Source organism: Stomoxys calcitrans, chromosome 2, assembly GCF_963082655.1.
Source record: "Stomoxys calcitrans chromosome 2, idStoCalc2.1, whole genome shotgun sequence".
In the NCBI taxonomy this organism is placed as follows: Eukaryota; Metazoa; Arthropoda; class Insecta; order Diptera; family Muscidae; genus Stomoxys; species Stomoxys calcitrans.
This window is the reverse complement of record NC_081553.1, coordinates 1,911,180-1,924,954: the sequence shown is the minus strand read 5'-3', so window position 1 is coordinate 1,924,954 and position 13,775 is coordinate 1,911,180. Positions and strand designations below refer to the sequence as shown.

General features: G+C 37.4%; 4 protein-coding genes and 2 long non-coding RNA genes across 33 annotated transcripts in view; 4 read left to right on the top strand and 2 right to left on the bottom strand.

Annotated features, from left to right (window-relative positions):
* LOC106083492 (modifier of mdg4) overlaps positions 1-13,775 on the bottom strand; it is a 105,839-nt gene that overhangs the window by 64,531 nt on the left and 27,533 nt on the right. The gene's annotated exons all lie outside the window — the stretch shown is intronic.
* LOC106083496 (uncharacterized) lies at positions 74-1,065 on the bottom strand. The gene is made up of 2 exons (XR_001220666.2): positions 894-1,065; positions 74-505 (listed from the first exon to the last, which is right to left on the bottom strand). It is a non-coding gene; the product is annotated as an uncharacterized LOC106083496 (long non-coding RNA).
* Positions 2,180-7,015, top strand: LOC131995387 (uncharacterized). Its single transcript, XR_009397451.1, has 2 exons — positions 2,180-2,533; positions 6,568-7,015. It is a non-coding gene; the product is annotated as an uncharacterized LOC131995387 (long non-coding RNA).
* Positions 7,065-8,102, top strand: LOC106083495 (uncharacterized). The gene is made up of 4 exons (XM_059363178.1): positions 7,065-7,068; positions 7,109-7,339; positions 7,529-7,740; positions 7,987-8,102. The coding sequence occupies exons 1-4, from the start codon at positions 7,065-7,067 to the stop codon at positions 8,011-8,013; spliced, it is 474 nt and encodes a 157-aa protein (XP_059219161.1). The 3' UTR covers positions 8,014-8,102.
* LOC131995132 (uncharacterized) lies at positions 9,192-9,821 on the top strand (the record flags this gene model as incomplete). The annotated part of the gene is made up of 1 exon (XM_059363162.1): positions 9,192-9,821. A coding segment is annotated over one exon (447 nt), but the record flags the coding sequence as incomplete, so codon positions are not given.
* LOC131995130 (uncharacterized) lies at positions 9,860-10,268 on the top strand. Its single transcript, XM_059363155.1, has one exon. It carries the CDS (start codon positions 9,860-9,862, stop codon positions 10,250-10,252), a length of 393 nt encoding a protein of 130 aa, XP_059219138.1. The 3' UTR covers positions 10,253-10,268.

The following is a 13,775-nucleotide window of genomic DNA, read 5'->3' as shown; positions in this document are numbered from 1 at the left end:
AGGAGAAGTGAAACGTTCAGAAATCTAATAAATAAAGTATAGAAATGGTAACTAAAAGAAAAAAAATAATATCTACAAAATGAAAAACAAGTAAACAAAGATAGATGTTCCTTTCATATTGTAAATTGCATATACAATACATAAATAAAACTGGTAAAAGTAAAAACAATTGTATTCAATTTAAATAAAGTCTGCAGCTGAGGTAAATTCATAGCTTTTTCTTACATTTCATTAGATGCGTTTACATTGTAGCTTGTTGTAGAACATTGCATGCTCGTTTCCCTAAGGGTAGCTCCGAGAATTAGAGCTGGTTCATGATTTCAATTCGCTAAAATTTGTTCAAATGCCTTTTTGAATAGATGGTGCGTTAGTTACGTTGTGCACTTTTCAGGAAACACACAATGACCAGCGATACACATACGGGGGCTTCAGAAACAAAAAGGTGCATACTTATTTGCATTCCAGTTGTGGTGTGATTTGTCTCCTAAACGCATTTTCACTTTTTCTGAAATGATGAATAATCCCATTAATGGCCAATTTACTGGTGCGTCCTGGGTTTCGCTTTTCCCTAGAAACTATTTGTTATTACATACAAAAGCCAAAATTAATTCCTTGAGGGGAGAGAGCCTTTGTTTTTTTTTAACAAATTTTTAATGATAATTTCGTTCAGGGCGAGATAGGGAAACCTAGAAATAAAGACTCCAACAATGTCCCATCCAATATATACACAATGCACCGCCAATTCATTTGTTGGTTGCCGTAATTATCGTATCTCCGAAAGAGCTAAGCTGAACTTAGTAAAAATGTGTCCTACCATCATGGCGTTTGTATAAAGCTATGCAATCCTACGCCGCAAAATCGAACTAATCAAAAAAAAACTTTGTAGCACTTACTTTTTTATTATTATTTTTGTTTCGTTTTCGCATAGTAAATTGTTTAAGAATTCGTATTTCTGTCGCCCCGTCAATTGCAATAATATAAAAATCTAATTAAATTATAGATAGGACCGAAATTAGGGTCCACGTCGGATCAGTTTTATTTATTTCAACTACCCAACTACCAGAGTTGCACACAGTTGTATTAGGAATTTTGATTATAGATATATTTATTTTAGTGCCACTCATGGTACAATCATTATACAATTATAGAAGGTAGCGTCACTTGCCCAACAACAACGAAATCAACCATGACATATTTACCAGGTGGGGTACCATGGCGAAACAATATGATTTGTAGTTGTTGCACAAATTAGACCACCTTTATTTGTTTCGCCATGGTAGTGTACCGTAAACAGCTGAGTACAATTTTTTCTCGCGAAGTGTACTATCTGTCAACGAGTTTTGGTTGTTTGTGTGTATTATAGTTAAGAACGATAACACACACAAACAACGAAAAATGGCGCCAACTAGTAACATACTTAAAATCAGAATTGCACTAATCATTGATTTTGGCAGATAGTGCCATGAAAAATATTGTACTCAGCTGTTTTCATGGCCATACATTTAAGTTCTTGTACGATGGATAGTGCACTCAATATTTTGTTGTTGGGCAACTGCAATTACCTGTATATGAATATATCTTGAATACAACCATGACATAATTACCACGTAGTGTACCGTAAACAGCTGAGTACAATTTTTTCTCGCTATGTGCACTATCTTTCAACGAATTGTGGTTGTATGTGTGTATTGTATTAAAGAACTATAACATACACAAACAACGAAAATGATGCCAACTAGTAACATACACAAAATCAGAGTTGCACTAATAACTGATTTTGACAGATAGTGCATTATCAATACTTTGTTGTTGGGTAATTGCCTCTACCTGTAAACCAGCGAAATCAACAATACAACCCTGTGTGGATAGTGGCGCAAATTACGACTAGGCTGTCAAACTTCTGTATACTGCAAACCAGCGAAATCAACAATACAACCCTGTGTGGATAGTGGCGCAAATTACGACTAGGCTGTCAAACTTCTGTATACTACCAAATTGGCATTCAAATTTTTATTTGCATTATCATGTGTAGCAGCCACAAGATCAAAAGAGTTATGATTATAAATGTATAAATTATAATTCAATCGATAAAAATGTGAAAAAAGAAATAAAGTGTAAAAAACACTTTATATCCAAACATCATTTGTGGTCCTAGTGGGATTTGGATACAACTCTTAAATTGGAAATTTTTATCAGCTGGGCTTTGGCCAGCCCTTCTAATTGTACCAAGCATCCCTCCATCAGAAGTCAGGCATCATTGGTTGTGCGCGTCAATTAAAGTCACAGCGTGAAGGCTTTGCTTTGTTGCCTGTCAAATTGTTTTTTACTTTTCCTATTTCTCTTCTTGTTTGCAATTTTTGACTTCTTTTACAATTTCTGTTAGAGTTAAGATTTGTTGACAATTTTTAACTGCAAAATCAAACTAATTAATGTTGCCCATTAATATGTGAAATTAATATGTGAATGTGATCAGAGGAATATAATTTGTAAGTGTGCTTTGCTGGACCCCTGCCCTGGACGACGAGCACTCCAAGTAAGATATTTGACAAATTCATCGAGTAATTTCACATAAAATACCCATATAGCTCATATAACAAAATTTCCATGACAAATATTAAGTGTAATGGCTCATACCATTTCCAGAGAGGAGGCGACAACAAATATTGTACATACTCTGTATATATGTGAAAAACATTAATAAAATGTAAGATAAGAATTTGCTTTGCATGCTGAGTTTTATTGTAGATGCCTTTTTTACACTTATATCCTTTTATCCTTACTCGCAAATTTGCAACGATGTATATGTAATATAATTTTTTTTCAATGCGATCTTATAGTCGAACACCAAACACCACCAAAATAAACAAAATAGAACCTTTTCGTGTGTGGTACTCAAAACTGAATATATTGGTAAAAGTGGTCAAATATTGGTTAAATAGTGCGGAACCACAGCCTGACTCAGTGATCAAAGGATGCACCTTACTCACCTTTGCCTTTGATTTGATCCACACAACCCTGCTCATACAATAAAATGTGTACGTTTATGTTTGCAAGGAATAGTTAACAATGAATGAAACCTAATATGATATTAGCTTTTCTCGTAAGTAAAAACTGATGCCGAATATTTTAGGTTTTTTTTGCGGTCATATTAACCGCTTTAAAATGCGAATTAAATCTTAAAATCGATTCCTTGTCATAAACGCTTTTGTATAGGTAGTTTGTCGAATTTGTATTGTTACACTTTGAGTTCTTAAATGAAGTATCCCATAAGACGTCTTAAGGTGTTGTTTAGTGCGAATGTATATTTTAAAGGAATAGTTTTATAATTGGCAGCATCTTAAGATAAGTTTGTAAGCGCCCCTGTAGCAAAGTTGGCGTTTACAGTGCGGGGGTCGGTGTTTGATTCCCATTCGGTTTTACTCCGTCGCTACTGTGGTAGTGCAATGAACAAAAAATGTCTAAGTGCCACACTAAAGTAACCTACGACAAGCCTGGAAGCAACAACCATTATTTCACTCCTGCTCATAATAAAAACCATTTACAATTTTATAATAACTAGATACCTCGTTCTGCTTTCTCAATCATATTAAGTCCAACCTAGCGATGAATGATTCCATCGGGTCAATACGTTTGTACGGGTTGCCATGGGATTGACTATACCTATTCATAGAACTTTGTAGCAGTCCAAAGAACAATAAAGTTCATCTAACCACGTACAATATGAAAATATCAACTTGATATATGGCATATTCCAAATATCGTCCCGCAAAAATATGGAGAGGTTGAGAAAATTATCTTCACTTCAATTTTGGGCTACACTGACCACAAATAGGCGAAAATGGTATATTAAAAACGTTTCGAGAAGAACTGGAAAAATTAATGACTCTCTCTGAAAAGAAGCAAATGGCGCTACCGAAGAAAAATCTTGAATGGAGCTCGTAAAAAATTGAAGAGCAAATGGGCCAAGACCATAGACAAAACGTATCATCATATTGAAAAGTACTTCCACTCTCTCAAAATGTTCCCAAATACAATCAATGATCACTTCAATGCAATAGCAATTAATGGAAAGAAAAAGCAAGTCGTCCTCTAATGAACTCTTCCATTATGCGTTTACGGCATGAAAAATCTAAACTACTGTGTTACACCCAGACATGTCTGTCTCTTTGCATGGTATTTTTTTTTAATGACAAAGGCCGGATTGCTATGTGATCGAAGAAAAAGAAATAGATGGTTCGGTTAAATCTCACTGTAAATTATTTTCTTACTACCACAAGTAGTCGCTTGCTTAGCTGGCAGTTGATGCTAGGATTTGAATTCGATATCAAATATTGCATTTTGAATGTTTTTCTAAGATGCCTTATTCCACTTAATTACTTCCTTTTAAATAAGATGGGTTTTAGAAACAGGTGACGTGTATCGTGTGGTCTCTGGTTACAATCGGGACATACATCTTGCACGTCGGCATCAATCCTTGCTCTGTAGGAGTTGAGGCGGCTGCATCTGCCGGAACGTAATTGAGCCAAAACTACTCTGTTTTGCCGGGGGAGATTCAATTTCTTCATTTCTACCGTGTCTGCATAAATGTTGTCTAGACCCGCTTGATCTAGAGGTTCTCTCTGGTAGCGCTAAACCTCACGCTCTAGATCGTTTAGATCTACCTTAAGGCTTCTGGGCGGTGGATATCTATCCACAAGATGATGATTTGGATGGTCTCTGCGGTAAGAGCCAAAAAGATATTACTTAAACAGTTGATGTAAACGTTCAAGCTATCGCAGATGTCAACAATGGGTGGGAGGCCTGCTGCCATGATCGTACAATCGTCCGCATATGATACGACCTCTATGCCGTCTGGAGGAGGTGGAATGGAGGAAAGATAGAGGTTAAACATTGCCGGAGATATCACCCCACCTTGGGGAACTGCCTGTTTCACTCTACGATGCTTCGACTTCTTATCTCTATATTCCACAAATGACGGGCGACCACAGAGGTAATTCGCGACCCAACGTTTCAGGCCAGGCTGGAGGGACGTGTTGGCGATGTCCCCAAATAGTTTGGCTTTTTTGAAGTTTTGAAATTCGTGTCCGCTATTTGCAGTATATCATTCGGTAGTTGGCGATGGCGTCGCTAATGTTAATCTCGAAGTGTGCTATGGTCCGTGGTCGATTGACATAAACCAAGAATTTCCAATCTCCCCATTAAAAGCAACAAGTGAGCGACCGGGACTTCGCCCTCGAGAGCTACTTTTCGAGATCTCGAGGGCGAAGTCCCACTACTCCCTAGACCGCAGCATGGTGGCAACCGACTGAAGAGAGAAACAAATTTGGGAACTTCCTCCTCCAGATGCGCCCCTACTGTTCGGGGGGTTTTTTCAAGAATGCAAGTGTCTCTGGCGCACCCTGTACAAGGAGCGTTCCGGCAACGGGTTAGGATTACCAGTGTGTGTGTCGTAGGTTCGATTCCCACTAAAGGCTCTAGGTTTGTGGCGTCTATTTTATCATACTGTTCAAAAATTGATTTAAGTGATTCCGATTTAATTCTGTCTCTATATAGCCTAACCTTGCCTATTAAATATAAGTACTGCATTTATAGAAAACGTTTTTCTTGCAAATCATTTAATGCAATCCAAAGGTTGGTTCATTCAATAAGACTGCTCTATAACTACTTTTATTTGAAAAATAATATTAAAGCAAAATAAAAGGTAAAGGTTCTGTCCCATATATTCCTCTCAGTGGTTTAATAATATACCTTTAATGGCATAAAGGAAAGTGAATTAATATTGGTGAATGCAAAATGTTCATGTGTAATAGCTTATTTTTAGCAGTTAGTAGCATATATTGATAGAGAAGTTTCATTAACACAATTTCTGATATGCTCAAAACTAAGCAATGTTTCATATGTGTATTTCTTTTTCGAATAAAAAATCTCAATTAGTTAGGAAAAAACAACTTCTGCCTTTCTGACAGTCGAATTCGACTTGAGTATGCATCGACTTGCATCGTCGACAACCGTAATACCGTTTTGTACAAATTTCGACCACGCCATCGCCAACCGGAATAAGGGGGATTATCACGTAAACAAAAGACAGAAATTAATTTCTTGTGATGAACAACTTTTTTATATAAAATCGTATGATGAACATTTATGAAATTTTTTCACTTTATTTACATCGACGCTATAGTAAAAAGTGGTTTCAAAGGGTGAAAGGGTAAGCCGGAAAGCATGCACCTAATTCGTTTATACAAATTAACATTCATTTACTAACGTCTGAGCAATTCAATGATTACGGCAACAAATACCATCGATATAACTTAGAACCGAATGCAAAAGATAGAAACTTGCATAATTTGTAATAACTTTTATTTACCGTTATTTCTGTATGAATAAATAAACGTGAATGAAATGAATGGGGTTGCTTTATATGCCTTGTTGAAAGAATCAAATGGGCACTTGGAGTAATTTACAAAAATAAAAACGAATTTAATGATCACTTGGGATTTTGGCATTACATACGATAAACAAGAATAACACCAGTGCCTAACATGTTCTTACTTACTTTACTTTCAGACTATTCTCTGCGACATGTCTTCAAGTTCGAACAACACAATAAGAAATCGAACTATGACCATCTGAATGTAAGTTTTATCCGAAGTGTGCGCGGCAATAACCTTTTAACGATAAACGGTAAAAACTATACTCTGAACCGTCGAATAAAAGACGTCTGCTATTGGGAATGTGTGAAAGTGCGTTGTAAATACACCAAATGTACAGCTCGTGTCATAACAAAGTTTAATCGAATTGCTTCTTTAAGAGGTCATCACAATCATAACTAATCCATTAGATCGTAAGAAGCCAACTAATCATGTTCATTTGTATGAATACACTAAATTGTTTAATGTATGCCGCTAACCATCACAGAAAGGTTGCCGCAATGATTGTTTAGTGCTTAGTGTAATAGGTATATAGTAAATTTTTCAAAAATACAGACAGCTATGTATCTCCTTTTATCGTCTAATTAAGCTCTAGCGTATTTACTTGTTTTCGAAACACCTAGAATAATACAAATGTGTTGGGACATTAGAAATTGAAAACGCTTCACCTTTTGCAGATCAAAGAAAGGCGATCAACACAGCAAAATACGGGGTTTGGCTTGAAGATAAATACACATTTGCCCGCAATCGTCGCGGCGGTCTTAATTTAATATATCATGGATATTTGTACACAGCCGAGAGGAGATACAATGCAACCGTAAACTGGGTGTGCAATAAGAATAGCAATACATCGTTACGATGTCCGGCTAGATGTGTAACAGCTGGGCAAAACACAATTAAACTTGGACGTAAGCAACATAACCATGATACGGTGATGGTGTTACAATACGAATCTAATAATAAATCTAACTACTAATGAAACCAAGTGTTGCTAAGACTATCTTTATATGGTTGGTGGCTGGCTTTTAGTTTTCTATGCAGTAATACGAGTTGTGTATATATCACTCATTGATATAGTTTTCCCTTTTCTCTTTCAGTGATCAAGCGTAACCGTTTTGAGAACTATACGGTTATAGACAATTATCGCTTTGTTAAAAGCTCCAAATCAGCAAGCGCATTCTACCTAAAATGTGCCAACTTTCGGAAATCCTGTCGAGCCCGTGCCGTCATACGTAGGGATACGTTAAAGGTCCAATTGAAAGATGCCAATCACAACCATCCGCGACATGTGCAGGCGATCGAACCCAACGTAAAGATTGAAAACGATGATTATTTTACGAATAGATACCACAAACGTCCTTCCATCAGTTTAAATAAATAGTTTCTTTTGCCATTGAATATATCATAATAAAACTCCATGTTTCATGATCAATACACACACACACACACACACACACTTGTTTCCTCTCTTCATTTGACGAAGCCATACCAGCCAAAAGAAATATTCTCTTTAACGCTTCTGCTAATGTTGACTTTATTGCTTATGGTTTCACAGGTCATCCGGTGCCCGCCCGTTACATAGTGTCTAGACGTGGGACGCAATTGGTGCTCTTCAGACACAACACATATACCCCGAACTCAAAACTTAAACCTGAATCAAGAAAGCGAGACTGGAAATGTTCCATGTACCACAAAGCCAAATGTAAGGCTCGCCTAGTAACGAAGTTTACGCCTTCAGGCGATATTATACACGTTACATGTGCTATACACTCCCATCCGCCCATGTTTCCCGGGCTGGGAAAACTAAAGGAGTGTTATTAGATGTGTTTGCGGGACTAAGCAAAGGCAACCACAGTGAGTAACATCATCCATCATTTCTCGTTGATTAGCATCACACTTCTCACTCAGTTTCGATATTTTTTAATTTTTATTCTTATAAGTTGTTTTCCCTTAAATATCCATCTGGTCCGTTTAAAGTTACATTCCCTTAACGCAAAAACAAAAAGATTGTACAATGTATGTTTAATATCACTAGAATAAGATTTGATCTTTTGACTTTTTGTATAAAGACGTCACATATATAATATATGTAGATGGAAATAAAAACAGTTTCGATCCTTCGTTGATGATGATTTTATTCACACATTAGGAGAAGGAATGTATATTGGAGAGCTTTGCTAGATATACGAAATAACAATTGGAAATCACTGTTATCTTTTATTTGCAGACGACTATATACTGTGTGTGAAAAGGGAGAAAAAAGATGTATTGCCTATGGGAAAATTTGAAGCAAACCCTCCCCCATTCGCCGCAGCAATGCATACAAATCAAGACTTAGTATTTATACCAGGGCAAAGGGGCAAAAACCTATTGCTCTATCAAAACTATACGTATTCGAAAAATAATGGCACTGGTCCAACCATCTACTGGAAGTGCCGCACAGTTCGAAATGGTGTATCGTGCAACGCTCGAGTAACAACATTCTTAAGGCCGAATGGCCTATACAACGTATGCCTAACCAAGCCCCATCACAGTCATCCACCTTCTACGCGACTGACGAGAAAAGCGAAGCCAAAACAGGAACAGGATTCTTATCATTAGTTTTAGAACAGTGTAATAAAGAAACAAAAATTATTTTAAAACTGACGAGAAAATATTATATTCTAATATGGCGTTTCATTTTGCTTGCCTCTAAGATCTATGAAACTTTCTCCAAGAATTGTAACTAAGAAATGCTGCATTTTTCTTTCGTTTTCCTAAAACAATTTAGATGAACCAACCGTGGCAGTATACTCGGCAACATCACGTGGAAGGATACAATTGATTTATGGTGGACAGCCATTCATTTTTGAAAAGAAAATCAAACTGCCAACCAATGAGGAGAAGAAATATTGGCGCTGCAATCAATGGTGGAACCAGAAATGCCGGTCTCGTGTTTGCACCATCAACGATATGGTCCTCCCTCTTAATCGCTATCATACTCACGAAGAGATAGTAAGGCGTAAGAAGAGAGTGCGCAAGAATGTCGCCGGCCCTGGTCAGACTTTGGACAAGACAAACTCTAAAACCCATGGTGCTGAGACAACAGCCAGTGCATCGGCAACTTTAGATTCTGCCTCTATAGGAATGCACTTAAAGTACGAAGAGATAGTAGCAGATGTCACAGATATGGTTGAGTCACCATCTATAGTAATGGCCAAAAAGTAGACAATTGCAACACACACACACACACTCACACAAACTCATCAATGATATTCGAAATATGAGCGTATTTGCTGCAAAAGCATTCTAATCTATCATTGTCTTGCTTATTATTATTGTCGTACATGTTTTAAGTTTTATTATAAATAAACTATCTTATAAAAACAAAAAAGCGACATACATTTGCAATGTATTGTTTTCTATGTATGTATTGCAATGTAATTTGTATGTATGTAGGTAAAATTCTTGTCCTGATTAAAATCCATCTAACCGAATATGTTTCATTCTTCTTTTTCTTCCCCCATCACCACCAAATTTTTTTTTTTTTTTTAGCGTGTACTTTTAATAACTTTTATTTCACTACCGGCCAACGATCGTCCGTTAAATTGGTTTACAACGGCTATAATTTTGTTAAGTTTATGCAGAACTCCAGGGGTACAAAATGGATCTGTGCCACGCGTTCATCAACAAAGTGCAGAGCACGAGTGCGCACCACAAAAGACTCGAAGTTGGAGGTTCTGTTTGCTGAGCATAACCACAGTTTGAAACAATCAAAGTATAAATTCGAAGGCAAATCTAGAAATAGTTCTATCTCAGATGTAAAACAAAATATCGAATAAAATTAAACAAAAATGACACCATACATTTAAACAAACATTACAAACCCATACAGAACGTTTAAACATCAAATTTACTCATGGTTACCAGGCCAGGGGTCGAACTACCGCATACGTGATTGAGAGCGCTTTCGATCACATTCGTACTCCACTTTTAAGCACATTTTCATGTCAAATTTGTTGTAAATTAAGATCGACGTAAACATTCGACTTCTGGAATTTCAAAAAATCTGTTACAGCTAAGAAATCCATAATTCACAATAGAGCGATTTCGAACAATTTTATTTGTTCACGTTGCGGTAATTTGGCCCCTGTTCTGGTTTTCGAATTCACAACACGCAAAAAGTAGCTTTGCGTATATTTTTCAAACCTTATGCTTTCACAGCCTTATTCACAAATAGAATAGGTTTATTTTGCAGTTCTATAAAGGAAATCTGCCAAATGAACCTATTTCAAATCTACATTAAGTTTTGTGAATACCGGTGTTCGAAAGGTTCGAAATCACTTGAGTTTTCTCTGACTAAATAGAAATGTGATTAAATTGTGCATTCAAACTTTTATGTGGAAAGGTTAACAAGAATTAAGGCAAAGAAAATCTTTCGTTTTGCGTTTTCGAAAACCGGAACAGACCTGTACATCTGGTTAGTTCCCAATTCGACTAACTTCATTCGCTTCCCATGTTATTAGTCAGTTTGTTCTGACTTGTTTATACAGATTCCAATAAGGCTATTACCAAGAAGTTGCTTATATATAAACTGGATTGATTTAGTGAATGTTCTCTTGTACAATGGATTTCATACCTGGGTAGGCGCACACACCGAGGAACGAAATCCCACATTCGATCATCCCTGGTTAAAGAGCAACACTATGGCATAGATGATAGCATTAGCCGCGCTAGAAACATATACCGTTGCCGTGTTGTCTATGATCATATCCATCTGTTGTGTGGCAATTTCTTTTCAGTAATCAATAAAATCCTTAATTTTCTGGTCATACTTATTCTCATGGTCAGATTAGCTCGACTCACCCCCCATTGGGAGAAATATCATAGAGGCAGTGTCGTTTTAGGGTTTCTTCTCAAGGTAGTCATTTTGGGCTCCTCTATCTATGAATGATGCTATCAGGAGTTCAGAGATCATAATGTATGCAAATAACGTGAACTATTCTTTTTCTGTAGTGACTCCAATCAATTCAAATTATTACACAACGATTTAGATTGTCTTGCTTACTGGTGCTGTATTTATTGAATGATGAGATCCAAACGTGCCAAAATGTGTATGCATTTAGTGGGCTCCTTATACTAAGAGTTAACATAGTTGCATGGAAATAGACGCGGCACGGGATAGCTGTGAGGACCACTCAGGCTGGAACATTGAGCTCAAATTTGTGTGGTGTTCATTGCTGTCATGAGAAGCTTAGCTGCGAGCTACCGGGCGTCCATAGGTTGCGGATAGTGGAATGCTCCATGCGGAGTAGCTGCAACGGTAGTCGCGGACAATCAGCGGTATCGAACTGAGAGTCTTAATGAGAGGCCGGGCGGTACCGGTTCTTGCATAAATACTGAGTGCCCATGATGCTCGATATGACAAGGCGAATTATTGGCGCCTTTAAATAATCAATGACTACTCTGTTACCGGGCCGATCGGCCATTTGGACCGGAATGAGCTTGCCCACTTACAGGAGCTTTGCGATTATCGCCACCTCCACATGAAAATATTGCTACAACAACAACAACCACATAAGGAAAAAGAACCATGAAATAAAAATTATTATAAAATTGGAAATTGTTGTTAGTTTTATTCGGTATCAGTGCGTTAAACGTTAATATACTAAGTAAATTGTAACAAGCAAGAGCGTGCTAAGTTCGGCCGGGCCGAATATTTTGTACGCTCCACCATGGATCGAATTTGTCAAGTTCTTTGAATGACTTTTTCAAATAAAAACACACCAGCCATAGAAAAACGCCACCTCCAAAATTTCAGGCAAATCGAGTAATAATTGCACCCTTCAGAGGCTCAAAAGTCAAACTGGGAGATCGGTTTATATGGCAGCTATATCGGGTTATATACCGATTTAGACCATACTGGGAAAAGTTGTTGGAAGTCATACCTAAACGACATAAGCAAAATTTCAACAATATTGGATAAGAGTTGCGCCCTCTAGAAGTCCAAGAAGTCTAGTCAGGAGATCGGTATATATGGCCGCTATATCAGTATATGGTCTAATTTAGACCATACTTGACACAGCCGTTTTTTGGCCAAATAAGAATTGCGCCCTCCAGAAGATCGGTATATATGGCCGCTATATCAGTATATGGTCTAATTTAGACCATACTTGACACAGCCGTTTTTTGGCCAAATAAGAATTGCGCCCTCCAGAAGCTCAAGCATTCAAGACTCAATCGGTTAATATGGCAGCTATATCAGGTTATAGAGCGATTTTAACCGTACTTAGCACAGTTGTTGGAAGTCATAATAAAATACCTCATGCAAAATTTCAGCCAAATCGGATAAGAATTGCGCCCGCTAGAAGTTCAAGATCCAAGATCTGTTTTTATAACAGCTATATCAGGTTATGGACCGATTTTAACCATACCTGCCACAGTTCTTGGAAATCATAATAAAACACCTCATTTCATCCAAATCGGATAGGAATTGCCCCCTCTAGAGGCTCAAGATGTCTAATCGGGAGAACGGTTTATGTGGCGACTATATCAGTATATGGACTGATTTAGACTATACTTGGCACAGTTGTTGGGAGACATACCAGAACACTTCAAGCTAAATTTCAGTCAATTGGATAAGAATTGCGATCTCTAGAAGTCAAGACCCAAGGTCGGTTAATATGGCAGCTATATCAGGTTATCAATCGGTTTGGACCATACTTGGCACAGTTATTAGAAGTAACAAACAAAACACCACATCCAAAATTTCAGTCAAATCGGATAAGAATTGCGCCGCTTGGAAGCTCAAGAAGTCAAGACCCAAGATCGGTTTATATGTTATAACAAAACATGGACCGATTTGGCCCATTTACAATCCCAACCGACCTATACTAATAAGAAGTATTTGTGTAAAATTTCAAGCGCCTAGCCTTCGAAAGATATAGTGCTTTCGACAGACGGACGGACATGGCTAGATCGTCTTAAAATGTCATGACGTTCAAGAATATATATATACTTTATGGGGTCTTATATTTCGAGGCGTTACAAAGGGAATGAGGAAATTAGTATACCCCCATCCTTTGGTGGAGGGTATAAAAAAGTATGCACTGTAAAACAGAAATGGAAATTTTGCTAAGTAAAAATAAAATTATAACGGTAATTGGGTTCGAATCCTGGAGAGAGCATATTTTTAGTGGTGGTTATCTCCTTCTAATGCTGGCGATGATATGCCATGTAAAAACTTCTCCTCACGGCTTGGCGTTCGGGCTCGGTTGTAAAATCATGGTCCCTTTCATTGAACTTACACACACATTAATGTGAGAAGTTTACCATGTTCATGGGCAAATTTGCATTTGCAGTTAT

Coding starts and splice junctions, on each gene's coding strand:
- LOC106083495 (XM_059363178.1), top strand. Junction 7,340..7,528: donor AAACACAATTAAACTTGGAC/GTAAGCAACATA, acceptor TTTCTCTTTCAG/TGATCAAGCGTAACCGTTTT. Junction 7,741..7,986: donor TGCAGGCGATCGAACCCAAC/GTAAAGATTGAA, acceptor ATGGTTTCACAG/GTCATCCGGTGCCCGCCCGT.
- LOC131995130 (XM_059363155.1), top strand. CDS start 9,860: ATGTATGTAGGTAAAATTCTTGTCCTGATTAAAATCCATCTAACCGAA.